The 15,443-nt window shown below is 37.7% G+C and overlaps 1 protein-coding gene across 4 annotated transcripts in view; it reads left to right on the forward strand.

Annotated features, from left to right (window-relative positions):
* Window positions 1–15,443, forward strand: part of VPS41 (VPS41 subunit of HOPS complex) — a gene marked incomplete at its 5' end in the record, with an annotated part of 109,148 nt that overhangs the window by 65,512 nt on the left and 28,193 nt on the right. For all 4 annotated transcript variants that reach the window (XM_084509809.1, XM_084509812.1, XM_084509810.1 and 1 more), the window contains 6 exons: window positions 4,913–5,010; window positions 7,363–7,492; window positions 9,210–9,325; window positions 10,941–10,997; window positions 13,708–13,769; window positions 14,514–14,595. In XM_084509809.1, the coding sequence (XP_084365935.1) occupies window positions 4,913–5,010; window positions 7,363–7,492; window positions 9,210–9,325; window positions 10,941–10,997; window positions 13,708–13,769; window positions 14,514–14,595 (545 nt within the window). The remainder of the gene's footprint in view (window positions 1–4,912; window positions 5,011–7,362; window positions 7,493–9,209; window positions 9,326–10,940; window positions 10,998–13,707; window positions 13,770–14,513; window positions 14,596–15,443) is intronic.

Raw genomic sequence — 15,443 nt, forward strand, 5'->3', positions numbered from 1 at the left:
TGAAAAGAAAACATGGGAATATTTATTTCTTGGTTTGTAAAGTGAGATACTGGGATCTACCATAGCAGCTTATTTGTCTTTACATAGACAGATCTTAAAGCTTGCTTAACAAATAGGGTGAGCAGTAAATCAATGATGAATAAATGTCATCAATTTTATATGCTGATTTATGCAAACATTTAATTGGACTATGTCTGACTACATTCTGAAAAGCAAACTGCCAAAAAAAAAGAAAGGAAAAAAAATCCATTTGTATAACTGAATCCACTTAGACTTCTGTTCGTCATCTTTTGTCATGAGACAAAACTGATCATTTGTAAATTCCTTGATTAAAAAAAAATATTTCAGACTATCAAACTAATTACTATCAAACTATTGGATATTTTCCCTGTTTGTTGATAAAGTCTTTTCAGTTCAGTCTGTAATGGAAAAAAATAGTTTTTCAGAAAATCAACTTTGAAGCTTTGAAACTTAAGGTTCTGACTTTCCGGCTGTCATCAAGGTTTCTATGGGATTTGCTTAAAGGTTGCAGGTGCTTCTGTCTGCAGAACTGTAAAGACAATTGCCATATTTCTGAAGATGATTTTATTGTTGTGTGGGAAAAAATAGGGGTAAGAGGATTTCAGCCCCAGTGTAGCACTGCCATTTCACGAAGCCTGACTGCAAGTAAGACAGCAAGTTGTGGCACTGCTTACAGTACACAAAACATTTGCTAATTTAATTGAAAGAGCAGAATGCCCCAGATAGGTGATTACTGGCATGACCAAACAGTTGTTCTGTTTGTTTGTTGTTCTTTTTTTTTCTTGATGTTTCTAATTCGTGTGATACTGTAGTTGAGATAAATTATATTCAGTAGCAAAATTCTTGCTTATTTCCATTTTGTGCTGGTAGCTAGTAAGGCAACAACTTTCAGCTATAGAGGTTTTACAGACTTTTCACCGATTTTAAGCTTTTTTTTTTTTTTCTGTCATCATATTAAATTTTACAATATCATTTATAGTGCCCTGATTTATTTCAGTGAAAATGCTCATCCTCTTTGCTCTGTGGCATTTGAGGTTATCTTAAGAATGATTAATTGATCACTATTAATTTTTCTCTTAAAGCCTTTCCAAACTTTCTGCCATCAAAAATAAATTTGAAGATCACACTTTTTCTAATATATTATTTTTAAATGAAGAGTGAAGGCTATGAATTGTGATTTTGGGAGCATAAACTGAGGAATTCTGTTTTTGTAATCATTGTTGTATAGGTCCTACCACTGATAAGCATCCTACCCTACTGCTCTTCCTACTGAAGGGAACAGTCCATTAAAATGTCATTGCAACATGTATATGGTTAGGTAAATAGTTGCTTAATTTTCACTTATATGGGGAGAAAAATTGCAGGCAATTGTAAGGATACTTGAGCACAAATAAAGGACACTCACGTGGTTACTTCACTGGTCCTCCCCAGAAATTTCTGTTTCCTTTTGAGTTGTGGCTGACATTTCATTAACTGGGCACATCTTGAGCTTTCTGCTCAGGTTCCTAGTCTACCCTGGAAATCTGAATTTATGAGGACTGTTGTGGAGCCTAGCAGGAGAGAGAAACCATCTGAGTACAGAAAAACTCAAATGCTGATGCAGGTATTAATATATAATGATTTTCAAAGAAAATTATGAATATTAGAAAATTATTAATATTAGATATGTGAGGTTTGTATTCAAGGTTTATGTTGATAACACATCTAAAAGTAGTAGTATTCTTTTATTTCTTTAAAAGTAAAGTGTGTATATGTAATTTGCCTGTATGCACCTCAAGACAACTTAAATAATGATAATGTAGGACAAAAGCCTTTGCTGGTCCTGTAATTGGAACTGAATGCATATACTGTGGGGCAAAAATTATATCAAATGCAACTGCGTGAACCTGATAGTAATAGTTAATCGAAGCATGCCATTTAGTATACTATTTGTTTTGCATAAACAACCTAGCTCAGTAAAAACACTGGTGTTGGAGATGCTACCTTTAGAACACTTAAGGGTATGTTATACTGCAGCCAGCAGAAATGACTGCAAAATTTGCAGATGTGCTTGAAGTAGCTGGTGAAAAGGTAGTTTGGGAGTGCATACTGACATCACCCCAGCAGGTAGCAGTGCACCGGAATTCATGGTAGGTTTCTCTCATACATCATATGGAATTAAAAAAATAAAATAAAATAAAATAAAATTCAATAACAAGACTTCTTTTCATCTGCACATTAAGTTTCACGTTCATTCTATGCAGCTTCCTGGCTACTTTCTCAAAAGATAACATGGAAACCTTGGCCCTGTTGAAATTAATGGCAAAACCTTCTGATATCACTGTAAACAAAATTTCACATGCTAAATCTGCAGTGGAGAAGCAGGGACTGTTTTTTTGAGATTTGATTAAACAGAACAGACCTTTTTAGTTTCAGTCTACTGCTTGTGTATCTTTAAAACACAGAGAAAGAAGTTTTATTTGGGTAAACAAGGTAGCATGTACTGTATTGTGTATTTTGTACATTTCATTTAATGAGCAAGGTGGTTTACAGGTTTTGTCTTTGTGCTTCCTAGTAATTTGTTTGACAGTTGTATATAGCTGGTGAACATAAAGTAGATCCACTGTCAGCATATCTTCTGTCCTTTCTTATGACAGGCATAAACATGCATGACAAATGGTAATACCGCTTTCATTTCCATTTACTTCAGTGATACACCTGGTTTAATTGTTTTGGATCTTTTTCAAATTAGCAGCATTTCTGCAATACCTCCGTGTTGGATTTCCCCCCACCTTTTTCACAACACACTGTCCAGAGAATAAGTCAAATTAACCTCGTAGTGTTCTGTACAGCTATAACTGCTGTAATTTTTCAGTAAAACTGTTTTTGATGAGCTGCCTCAAAGGTTTCTGCTAGGTCAAGAAGCACTGTCTGTGCCAGGTGGTCTTTGTTCAAGGCTGTCGCAGCAGAGCTGGAGCATTGTGTTTCCACAAGGCCTCTTGAGGAGGATGAGCTGAGAGAAAGCTGAAAGTGAAACCAAGGAAACTAAACTCTATTAAAAAACAAAGCTTCAAGTGATTTTCTTTTTTGTCTTGCTGAACAGCAGTGCTGCTTTATCCTAAATACACCATTACAGGGGTGTTACAATCGTTTTTAGCAGTGCCTCCCTGGCTAAGGAACTGAAGCTCCAGTGCAGGTCAAACATAGGATTTTTGAAAACTGCCCCTATAATCTTTATAAAGATACCATTCACCACCCTGTTTTTCTCTCCAAATTCAAATGACAATATTTTAGATGCCTCTAAAACCTTCTCTTGTCATTTTTTAAGCTGTCAACAAATATTTCTTTGCTGTCCTTCTACCTACTGCTTTGGATTTCGCTTCATTTTAGTTTTCTGTGTTCTTGTGTCTGGCTCACATGTTTTTGTAGAATGCCAAATATTAGGTAGTAAACTGGGAATAAGATTTATTACATAGACGTTCTTAACATGGTTGGTTTAAAGCCACCATTCAGAGCACTATGTTGGTGCAGTACAAGTAATCTCATCAGTCTTGCAGGATAGAACAAAAAAAATTGCATTCAGGATTACAAACGTGAACCTATTCTTTCCTAGAATAGATTGTGTTTTACCCTTATGCCATGCTTTGGTCCCCCAGTGATCTCAAAGTGTCAACGGTCATTAAGAGAAAAACAGCATTTGCTTATTCAGGGAAAGACAGATGTCAAATCTTTATTCTATTTGTCAGTATTTTTTTTCTTCTTTTGCAGGATGATGATTATTTCTCTTGTTTCTTCTTATTACCATAGCTGAAGAAAATTAACTCTATATTTACTGTCATTATACTGTATTTTCTATTTTCTTTATTAAAATAATTAGTACCTATTTCAATGAACGATAGGTAATAGTAATGTAGCTTGCTAATTAGAAAGCAAGGAGACATTTATTTTCTACTTATACTTAGATTTTCCTGAAGCCATTTATTGGGAGAAAGTTACGGTGGATCTGATATACCTTATTTTACAAGAATAAGTTTGCTAATACAAATACTAATTAATGAAAACACTTGGTCTTGGTACTTCATCAAATTCCCAATGTTGTGTTTGGGCTCCATGAGAGAGTCACCCAGAAAAAAGAGAGCCCCAGATGTTTAATGCCTGTTCTGTTAAACCCATACATAATAAAAATTAAATAGTTATATCTGTGGAAGACATGTGCTTCAATGGGCCTTTTTGTAAATACAGTTCAAATCTTTTTCTTTTTATCTCAAAATAATCCACACTTAAATTGGTCTTGAAATAAGACAGTTTAGGAAATTACATTTTCAGTTTTAAGAACAAGCAAAGCCACTATTTAACTGTATCTTTTCTTAGTAACGAGTGTATCTGTAAATCTTCTCATGATGATAAATTAATAATGAGCTTTGTGTTTTCATTTATCATACATATCATATCAGATGTAGCAAGATCATATCAGATGTAGCAAGCGTGATTCTCTTAAGGCAACATGACTTGCTGCAAATATGCAAACCTACAAAGATGTTTCATACGTTACCTATTTTACTGAGTTTTGGTGATGTTTTTTTCTTTAGTCCTCCCAGCCCAACCCCCCCAGCGCAGTTACTGAAAGTCTAGCTGACCATTCATTTAATATATTTCATCTCTGGCATGTCCTGGAGCACAAACATTTCTTCTTGCAAGCCTTAATGGAATTTAATCTGTTAAATGTAATTTTTCATCATCTTGCTGATCCAACTGGGAGGACTGTAGGTTTGTTATATGTATCACGTCTTCGTTTCTCTGAACTGATACTGGGTGCCAGTGGTTGTCTCTGAAAAATCAGTTGTGTTTGTTTCTTAGGGAGCAGTTCATACATTTGTTTGCCTAACAACCTGTTTTCTTTCCTGTGTTTCAGTTTTCCAGTTTGACACTGAGTTTTATATCAGTGGGCTCGCACCTCTTTGTGACCAGCTTGTTATACTTTCATATGTAAAGGAGATTTCAGAAAAAACGGTAATTGTTTTTATGTTACAATTTCATCACAGTGCCAAGCCACGTCTGGTGAGTTAGGGCTTGCACCAGTCACACAGATCTGATTACCCATGAAAGAGTTTGTAGTCAGCTTGTAGTGAGCAGTGCTTGAGACTTCTCTGACCTATCAAATCAGGGCAGTGGAGGTCACGCTGAAGACTAATGGATTTACCTTTTAAAAGTCCTGTCTGGGTTCCTTTGTTTCCTGCAGGAAATGGAGAAGGTCCCTAGGTAGTCTTGCTTTTTTTCTTCCTTTTTCCCCTCCCTCTCTCTTTTCCTCTCCTTTTCTCTCATTCTTTCTGCTATTTCTGCACCAAAAGAACTGAAGGATCCTTATAGCCGAAGAAGCACCTTGCTGACACTGCGCCTCAGAAGTAATGAGAGCAGTGAAGCTGATGAACTCAGACAATAGGAGTCACGGTGCTGGGTGGGATGCGTTGGTGCAAGCCAAGTAGCATTGTTGCTCACCTCACCTCCAAGACCTTAGCTGTGTTGCACCAAGATCCGCGCATAGATAGCTAAAAATTAGGATTTGTGTCAGCTGTTCCTACAGTGAGCGGGTGCGCATGGCGGCTGGCTCCAACATTTATTTCATACTGCCGAATGAAAGGCGAGGTAGCAGAGGAAACCCTTGAAGTCGCAGTGTGAGAGTGGCAGATGCTCTTGATCATCTCTTTGATAGCACGTCTGCATTAGGCACCCATCGCCATAGTAACCTCGAGCAACTGGGTGCACAAGTTGCTAGGCGATGAAATGCTGTAGGTTCAAACAAACGCTCGAGCCTGCCGAAATCAATAGGGTTAGCTTCCAGCTCTGCTGCAGGATGTCAGATTATTATTTCTTTATTTATACGAAGGAGAAAAATAATGTCACAGCACAGTTTCCCCAGAGAGCCGGCGTAGTAGTCCTCTAGTGTGTGAGAGTCAGCGAAAGAAAAGGAGGCAAACAAATGGGATGAGAAGGGGGAGGAAAAGGCGGGCTGGAACGCAAGGAAGCAAGGAAATGGGGAAGTTGTCAGTAACGAAGAAGGGAGCTAGTGGAAAGCCAGTAGTAACTGAGAAAGGTGAAACTCATTCTGGCTGCTTTAGGGAAGAAGGATGAAAAGAGCATGTCAGGTAATACAATGGTAATAGAACATAGGAAAGAAATTTCTCATGCGTTTGCCTTTAATTAGCCTTTTAAGCAAACTGCAAGCTGGACTTTGATAGCCTCCCAGTCCCCTGAGTACCTATAGCAAGGAGACAAAAGGACTTCTTCCCAGCACTGTGCTGTGACCTGGCCTGATGGGAGCCCCCTGCTTACCACCTCAGCTCCGCGGAGCGCAGGCTGGTTGAGCTGATCACTCACTATGGATGCTGCTGGGTTGTGAGGAACACTGTTCTTGCTACGCTTGATTTCACAGCTTTCAAATAACAACTTCTTAGTTGTTACAAATTGCATCTGAGTTGAACTCATGGCTGTGTTTCATTTTTCACTTGCTCTGGAACAGTTAAATCAGGGAAAGACCCAAGTGATGCTGCAGCCAAATGCATAGGCTGGAGCTGTGTAAATCCACTTCTTGCATTGCCCTGTTCTCGCACTCTGTATTTTGCTTGTATTCATAGCTAGAAATATGAAATAATGCATTATCTTGGACCTTAACCTAATTAAAAATAAAGCTAGCTGAAGCCAGTGATTTCTCTGTGTTGTCATCTTACCTTAACCACCTACTTTGCACTGCCAAAGTTCACATTACTGAATATCACCAGCACAGCAAAGGTTTTAGTTTATTCTCAAACTAATTTTAGCTCTGTTGCTGTTGGATGCTTAGAAGTGCAAACTTCTTTAAAAAACAAAGAAACAAACAAAACACCTCAAAAAAAGTTAATCTTTGTACTGGAATAACATTGTTTTTTTAGAGCTCTGTCCTCCAGGGCCTGAGCCCAGCTGACAAGTCTCTGAAATTGTTCCATTGTTTATTGAACACAGTGGTTGATGATCATCTTTGATAGCTCTGGAAACTTCTGTGACCAAGAGTAGAAAAATAATGGTCAGACTCGGGGTAGAATTTAGAAATTTAGACCTGTGTCTTGGCTGAATCTCCTTTTCAAGGGAAGCAAGCCAAGAGTTGGGATAACTTTCCTTTGTGTTCCAGATGCAATTACAGCTCCTCAGTAGGTCACGTTTTTACAACTCGTGGTTCGAAACTGAGTACCTAGTGCCAAGAGAATACTGATACTGCATCTTTGGGAATGGCTGCAGTTGTTGAATTTCAACCTTATTCATAGGTGACCATCAGCTGGTATTGCTAAGTAAATTGTATAGGATGCAGCTAAGACATTTGTGTTTTTCTAGGAGGTGGAGTGTTGTGCGCGGCCCAGGCTGGACATTGTACAGCCCCTGCCTGAGTCTTGTGAGGAGATTTCTTCTGATGCGCTAACAGTACGAGGATTTCAGGAAAATGAATGTAGAGATTATCATTTAGGTAGGTGTCCTTAATATTGTTTTGTTGTGGTTTTGGAAGTGAATTAAAATGACCTGATTTGGAAATACTTTGAGCCTCCTTTTTCATTTTTGCTATCTCCTTGAATAACAGTCTGGAACTGCTTATGACACTGAAGTGTACGCTGAAGTCCACAAGAACAAGTCAGATGAAAAAACACAAACATGCTTTATTTGCAAAGGGGTGTATTTACACATGATTTTCAATGCCATTTATTAAGCCACACATAGTGTGGTAGGGAGAAATTTAGATCTTGTGTAATGTGCAGTGTCATGGAAAGAATTATCTTTGATAGAGCCCTACTCAACATGATCTTTAGGAGCTCTTCCATATCATTGGGCAAACCTAGAAGGGCTTCAGGAATACTGAAATGAATGAAACAGTGTCTGGAAAAGCTATGTTAAAGCCCAAGATGGAATAAACATGATTTCAGCAGTAAGATCAGCTTAAAAGGTTCCCTTTAGTATTTATTTAGCTTTTCTGTGCTGATAAAGCTTCCAGCATATGACAGACCTTAAAGTGGTAAAATGAGTAGAAACTGGAGTTTGGCTAGTTCAGCCTTGAAGATGGGTTTAATTATGTAACAGGCAAGGAGAATAAACTCTGGCACAGCATATACCAGTTTTTTAAATAAGCCAGTGTGATTTTCTGATATATGCATTGTAGTTCAGGAAGATGCATGGCACAGCTGATGCAGAAATCCTTGGTGAAGATGATATAGCCAGTGTTAAACAGAAACATACCTTCTGGCTTTTAAAATCCATGAATCTGATTATTAAACAACTTCTCTGGCAGCACAGTTCAAATCATAGGCTTGGCAGGCCTCTGTGTTCATCAGTGCCCTTAAGCCACTAGAAATAAACTATATCTCCTCCTGATCTCCAGAACATCTCTGCTGCTATCGGTGGAATTGAGATTACTTTATACCTGTCCAAAAGCAGAACACTGATGCCCACAGTTCTACTTTTATGCTTAATGAATATTCTAGTTAACCTGACAAGTCTAGATTTTTTTAGATGGCTTTAAAACAAGCAGTATTTTGTGGATTGCTTATAGGTTCGGGACTGTATTTGTATGCATGCATAGATACAGCTACAGGCTGGGGGATGGGCTTCTTTCCCATACCCACAAAATATAGTGATTCTTCATGAGTTCTCTGCAAATAGTAATTATTCTGAACAGCAGTCTTCTGTGCTTGGTTTTACCTTTAAGTACATTTTTACTTTGGGCTTACTCAAAAATAAAGACTTATGGTATAAGCAAATGCATTATACATACAACCTTAACTTATAGCATTGCAAATGCATTGCTGTAATGATGTGCTGTGTCCCCAGGGGTTATGGCATCTATCATTTATGTTTTTGATGGCCTTGACCTTGATGGGGAGGATAAGTTTATTGCAGGCTATGTGGTGTAATAGTCCTCTAAAAGTATAATAATGTGTTCTAAACCATCATAAAGTTTACACGTAGTGCATGAATCAGAATTTGCAATAAGCTGTAGTGATTTTTTTTTGAAAGCTATTTTGCCATTTAAACCAGTTCTAATTTATTGGAGAATCCAGCTTCCCAAAGAAGCATGTTCTGCTGGAGTAGCTTTGCTGGCTTCCTTTTCTTAAATTCCCCTCAAGGGTGTACTAAAAAGCAGAGCTTTACTTAAGGAAAATATAATAATAATAAAATCGTGTATGTATTTGCAGAGTATTCGGAAGGTGAATCACTTTTTTATATCATCAGCCCAAGAGACGTGGTTGTGGCTAAAGAGCGGGACCAAGATGACCACATTGACTGGCTTCTGGAAAAGAAGAAATATGAAGTAATTTTTACAACAGTCTTTCCTTCAGACTTACCTGGTTTTGAAGTTGTGGTGGGGTGATGAACTTAGCTAGATCATTTGGATTAAATATTTTCTGTTCCTTCAGTCATTGTCTAAATGATTGTGAGGGCAGGTGTTGACCATACATCTCTGCATTGCCTCTGTGGAGAGTTAGACTTCTTACTGGAAAAACTCGTCAGAATTGCACCCAAATGACGTGGATGAATTAAATGCTGTGAATACTGCCCTCAGCATCAGATATGATGTTACTAAACAGCTGTTATTAATTTAGCTGTTATTAAATTATCTGTTACTAAAAATTATTAAAGCTGTTTTTTGACTTTAAAGCAGCAGAACAGTTGACTACTGAGCAGTGTGGGTGTTTTTCTAGATCTCTTCTGACTAAAGAGGGAAGGGAAATGGACATAGTGAGGGATATTAGATTTTCCCATTCTATATTGCTTTCAATATAGAACAAAAATGGTGTTAGGGCATTGCGTGTTGTTCCATGTTACTTACCTTCAACACTGAAGTTTTTAAAAGTAAAATAATATGGGTTCCAAGTGTAGGTGTTGGTGCTGAAAGCAGTATTATTCGCCAAAAAAAAACCAGAGCCAATATTGAAAAACAAGGATATATAACTCCCTTTGAAAAAGCAGCTCAGCAGTTAGTTTTCTAAATATTAGTGTTTTTAAGCATTTGTATCTTAACACCTAAAACGATATTAAATTCTTACAGACAATCTCAACATGCACCCAGTGTTCTGGATTCTGCTGTCCTGCAGCCAGTAATTTAAAAACACTTGCTACTGTGCATGAAGTAACTTTCAAATCCTTATTTACGTGTTATTCGTTGGATGCCCATTATAAGAAAAAATTGCTGTTCAGCACTTGCTCCTTCCGTTACTGCTGTCATGATATTCCTCATGCAGATTTGTTTAAATCCTTGAGGATGATTTTGCATCTGAATAAAAAACTCACATGATGAACACAGTTATGCCGTTTATGTAAATCACAGCATTTGGTCCCTGAAGACTCCAGTAATTTGCAAGTGACAGCTGTGTGCGTGTCTTTGTGAAAGCTATTCAAGGTAGCAGATAGCTTGTGTGTTATGATGTATGTTAAAGGTTTCATTTTGTTTGTAAAAGTGCCAGCTTTGTTTCTATGCACTTGAAGGAGGGAGAGGAACTGCAAATGACACTTAAATATAAATCATACTGATTGGAGAAGGCTTTTTGGGTACAAAAGAGAAAAGCATACCCTTCCCCCAATGCCATCCTGATGATTTTTTTCACAGGTTTTGGTAGTGAAGGGTTCTCATTTGAAAATGATCCAATGGGATTGCATTGTCTGTTTCGTTGCAATCTTGAGATTTGATCCTAATATAGTAATGTGGAGTGAACCCAGATGGAAACAAAAGTAGTTTTCTCTTTGGTTGACTGCTTTTGTTTGAGTATGAATTCAAAGCTGTTCATTCAGCCATGGCATTAAAAATTCTACTGCTTCAAACACCCTGCTCTGAAAAAGAAATAGTTGATTTATGCAGTTCTAGAGCTTTCTGTATTGAAAGTTTGTGTATTTGGCTAGTATCTCAGTTTTCTACTTTTTGAATATAGGAAGCTTTGATGGCAGCTGAGATCAGTCAGAAAACCATAAAAAAGCACAAGATTTTGGTAAGTCTCAAAACTTCTATTCAAAACAAAATATCTGATTTCTTTTAGAGCACTGTGAGATGCTACAAATACATTCCCTGTTCTGTGTCACACCAGACAATAGCTGTCAGGCATACTCTGACTAGCATTCGATTTCCTGGTTTCAGCTGCAGAACAGGAATGTTAGTGTGTGAAACACAAAAGGATGTGGATTTTATGAAGGTGCTATTGACATTAAAAAGAAGAGAATTGCACTTCTCTGATTGCTCATGGGGTTTTTGTTTGCTTTTGCTTTTGTTTTAAATTTTCTGTTGTTTCAAGTAACACAGTATTACAATATTAGAGATTGGGTTGGGGGGTGACACATTTCTCTAACTTTTACCTTGTATGTTTGACAGGGTTTTGGCAGGAGTTTCAAAGGTGCCGTCGGAAGACCTTTTAAATGCTATTGAAATTCAGTTGCAGTTTCACATCTAGCTCTCTCATGTTGCTTTGCAATTCTCATTATTTTACATAGTTAAGCTTCTTTTCCCCTGTATAGTTATTTCCCATGTTTATAGTTCCTTTAGAGCACAAAAAAGGATATTGTTGTTATAGACAAAAGAGTGAGGGAGATAATATAACAGCCACAAAAGCATCACTAATTTTCACTTATTTTATTTTTAAATTGACCTCAGTATGAACACATTGGTATTTTGTTAATACTGGTGTTTCTTTAATGGAAGTGTTCTTTTCAGGTACAAAGTGTTTGAAGAGGTGTTTAATTTTTAGCCAGATTATTTCTACAATATGCACATTGCATATAAATACATCTTAAAAATTCTTTTCTTCTGATGCCGTCCAAAAGTTGAATCAAGTCCTAATGGCATGCCATCACCTATCACAGCTTGCGTGATTTAGCTGCTTCATGACCCTTGCAGAAGATGTAAAAATTCTTAGAGGACATCCTGACAATACATTAGAATATATATATATTTATGCTTTTCTCTTGGTTTGCAAAAATTTATTCCACTAGGTTTCAATTCATTGTGGGTATACACAAGCACAGTCATTGAGTGTTTGGCCCCTAACGCAAAACCTAAGGGAAAAATTGTTGATATCAAGTTCTAAGTAAAGTCTTGGTGGTACAGGGATTTACAACAAATCATATTCTCAGTGCCTATCAGCGATCAGACCAATGACACCACAGTTGCACCACCTGCCAAGTCAGGTGGATGTCTTGGGCCTTTTTTAGTTTGCAGGAATGAGCATGCCCCTCTGTACCTCCTCAGCAGAGTGCACGGATCTTACACAACTGCAGCCCTTTCCTTACACTGTCTTCTCTGCTTGCTGGGAGACTGGCCTACAGGAGAGAGGCTGCCAGCAATCTTCATTCTCAGGAATGGTGAAGTTGAAAATACAGAGATGGTTCATGTAGTAGCATGAAATCCAAAAGTCTGGAGTATATTTATGGCTTTTCTTTTTTCCAGCTTTGTAATAGATTGACTGATCGAAGCTATTGGATATCTCCATTCACATTCTGCTGTTCTCAGTACTGTCTTTGATTTTGATCATAAAAAAGTATGTTCTGTCTGAGAAGACCTTCCCAAATGTCTGTCTTTTCAGGAAACAAGGACTTCTTTCATTTTACAGCCCTCTTTGTGGCTGGAAAAAATGCGTTTTTAGCAATATGACTCTTCCATTATGCAGTGAATACACTGGTCTATGTTGACCTTGACACTACCACGGGGATTACAATATAAGGCATGGTGGTTTGACTTAATGTATTAAATGCCTACCAAATTACTTTACAGTTGACCTATGTGATAAACTCTTGAGAAGATGAATTTAGCATGTTATTACTGAGAACTTTGTGAGATTATTATATATAATTTCTTTACTTTATGAAGCAGCAGGAAAACTTCATTAGGATTGGAGAGCTGGAGTACCTCTCCTGTGATGACAGAGTTGGGGTTGTTCAGCCTGGGGAAGAGAAGGCTCCAGGGAGAGCTTATAGTGGCCTTTCAGTAGCTAAAGGAGGCCTCACAGGGAAGATGGGGAGGGACTCTTTGTGTAGTGACAGGATAAGAAGTAATGGCTTAAAACTAAAAGAGGCTAGATTTAGATCAGATATAAAGTAAAAATTGTTTACGATGAGGATTGTGAGGCACTGGAACAGGTTGCCCAGAGAAGTTGTAGATATTCTATCCCTGGAAGTGTTTAAGGCCAGGCTAGATGGGGCTTTTGGCAACCTGGTCTAGTGGGAGGTGTCCCTTCCCATGGCAGGGGGGTTGGAACTGGATGATCTTTAAGGTCCCTTCCAACCCAACCCATTCTGTAATTTACATTCTCCACCAACATTTTTCTTGAATGCAAACTTTGTGTTGACAGAGAAGGTGTCTCAGACAGTGGTTGATGTTCTTATTTTTGAGATAAATAATGCAAGTACTGAATGATCAGCTATGTTTTTTGAACCGTCCTTAACATACAGAAGTGGTACACTCTTCTCAGTGTCAATGAGATTATGAAAATTATTTAAAAGAGCATCTTAATTTGAGTCCTTTAGTGATCTAGGCAAACATTTTGTGTTGACTATTCCATGGGCCCTACATCTAAAGAACTGGGGGTATTCACTTAGGGCCTGGTGCTTAACCTAACAACAAGGCCTACAGCTGAAATGGTAGTTATTGTAGCAGTAAAGTACTTGATTTCCAAACTTTTATAACTAACTCCTTATTTTTGCTCCCTTTAGGACATTGGCTTAGCCTATATAAATCACCTAGTAGAGAAAGGAGAGTATGATCTGGCTGCTCGGTAAGATATTAAGAGATCATCTTTGCTGGCTAAAATGTGTCAGTGAGAAAAATTGGAAGCAATTAATGATTTTGAAATATTTTGAAATGTTGATTTTCCTTGTGTTGTGGAGTCTCTGAGGTATCAAAACATATAGATATGTTACTGTGTTCTATATTTTGTTGCCTGTAGTGACCCAAAAGTTACTGGAATCTTAAGTTTAATTGTAATTGGGACATACATATTTTTGAAAATAAGCCGTGATTTTTTCGAAACCACACTAGATTTTCAACATCGAAGTTTTCTTTGGATGTTGATCTTATTACTATGTCAATGCATGTAAGATCTTCAGAAGATAATTTGTGTTTCCATGCATGTAACCAAAATGTCAAATTTGGTTATCTGAAGCATAAGAAATCACCTGAGATTTGTATTTTCATATGTATGTGTATGTATATCTTTAAGCACTTAATTTTATTTAGCTGAAACTTAAATTTTTCACTCATTAAGCTAATGCGTTCCTAATCAATAAGACCGAATGCATAGTAAGCAGTCAGGTTCTCCCGAATGCAATGAAATTGTAAGCCCTTACAGGAGGAGTTACCTGGCATACTCTGCTTGAAGCAGTGCTTGCCAAAATTAGTGACCTTTGAAAGAGCTCTGATAAGGGAGAAGAGAGGAGGAAAGAATCATGCAGTAATGCTGTCACATTTGTATTATTCTGTGTATTTATAATTTATTCTCTCCCTTTCATCTTCCTTCCAGAAAGTGCCAGAAAATTCTTGGCAAAAACACAGAACTCTGGGAATTTGAAGTTTACAAGTTTAAAGAAATAGGTCAGCTTAAGGTAAGTTAATTTGTATCTCTGAAGGGAATTATTTGGCATGCTCTGTTTCCTCTATGTTTTGACCGAGTATCTAAAGGTTTGACATGTAATGGCTCTAATGTGGCAGCACAAGACAGCACTGCCTTTAAATTTCCTGGGCCAGACCTCTTGTCATACAGTTGTCATTCAGGTTGATATGTATATGTTAACAAGCCTCCAAACAGGGTTGGAGGCAGACCACACCCAGGTACTCAGCTACCTATTTTTAGCTTTTTGACAGCCCACAAGTAAAAGACCCACCCCCAGGGCCTTTACTTTCACAGATGCTTACAGTTAAATACATCATTTCATTTACTTTCCACTTCCTTCCAATATCTCCTGAAAATTCCTGCCCCAACTCTTAAGGAAAAGAGCCTCTTTGGTGTCAACCTTTCCTGAAAATCCAAGTCTCTTGCAACAGAGACACAGCTGTAATTGCAAAAAAAAATGGCAAAGTAATTTAGGGAAAATATATGCTCTGTGCTAGAAATGGTGGCAAAAGAGGAGCAGCCTGCTCTGTCTTGTGTTTTCCCTCCTAGGAAACTAACTACCATAATGGTACATGCTTAGTGTGAGATTCTCAGTTAATAAATTGCCCAGGACATAAGGCTATATAGTGCTGTCACTGCCAAACTGGTAGAAAACATTATGCACACTCCCTTCAGTAACGCATGTACGTTTATTTCTGAATTTTATGTCTTCCTATTCAAACTCAATGAGCCAAAAAGGACATATTATAAAGATCTCACAGCATGCAGTCCATAGCTGGTCTTGAGCTGTTTAATTCTGTTCAAAGAGCGAAAATGTTCCAGCATTACTGTTTTTAGAAA

This window comes from Aythya ferina, assembly GCF_964211825.1.
Source record: "Aythya ferina genome assembly, chromosome: 2".
In the NCBI taxonomy this organism is placed as follows: domain Eukaryota; kingdom Metazoa; phylum Chordata; class Aves; order Anseriformes; family Anatidae; genus Aythya; species Aythya ferina.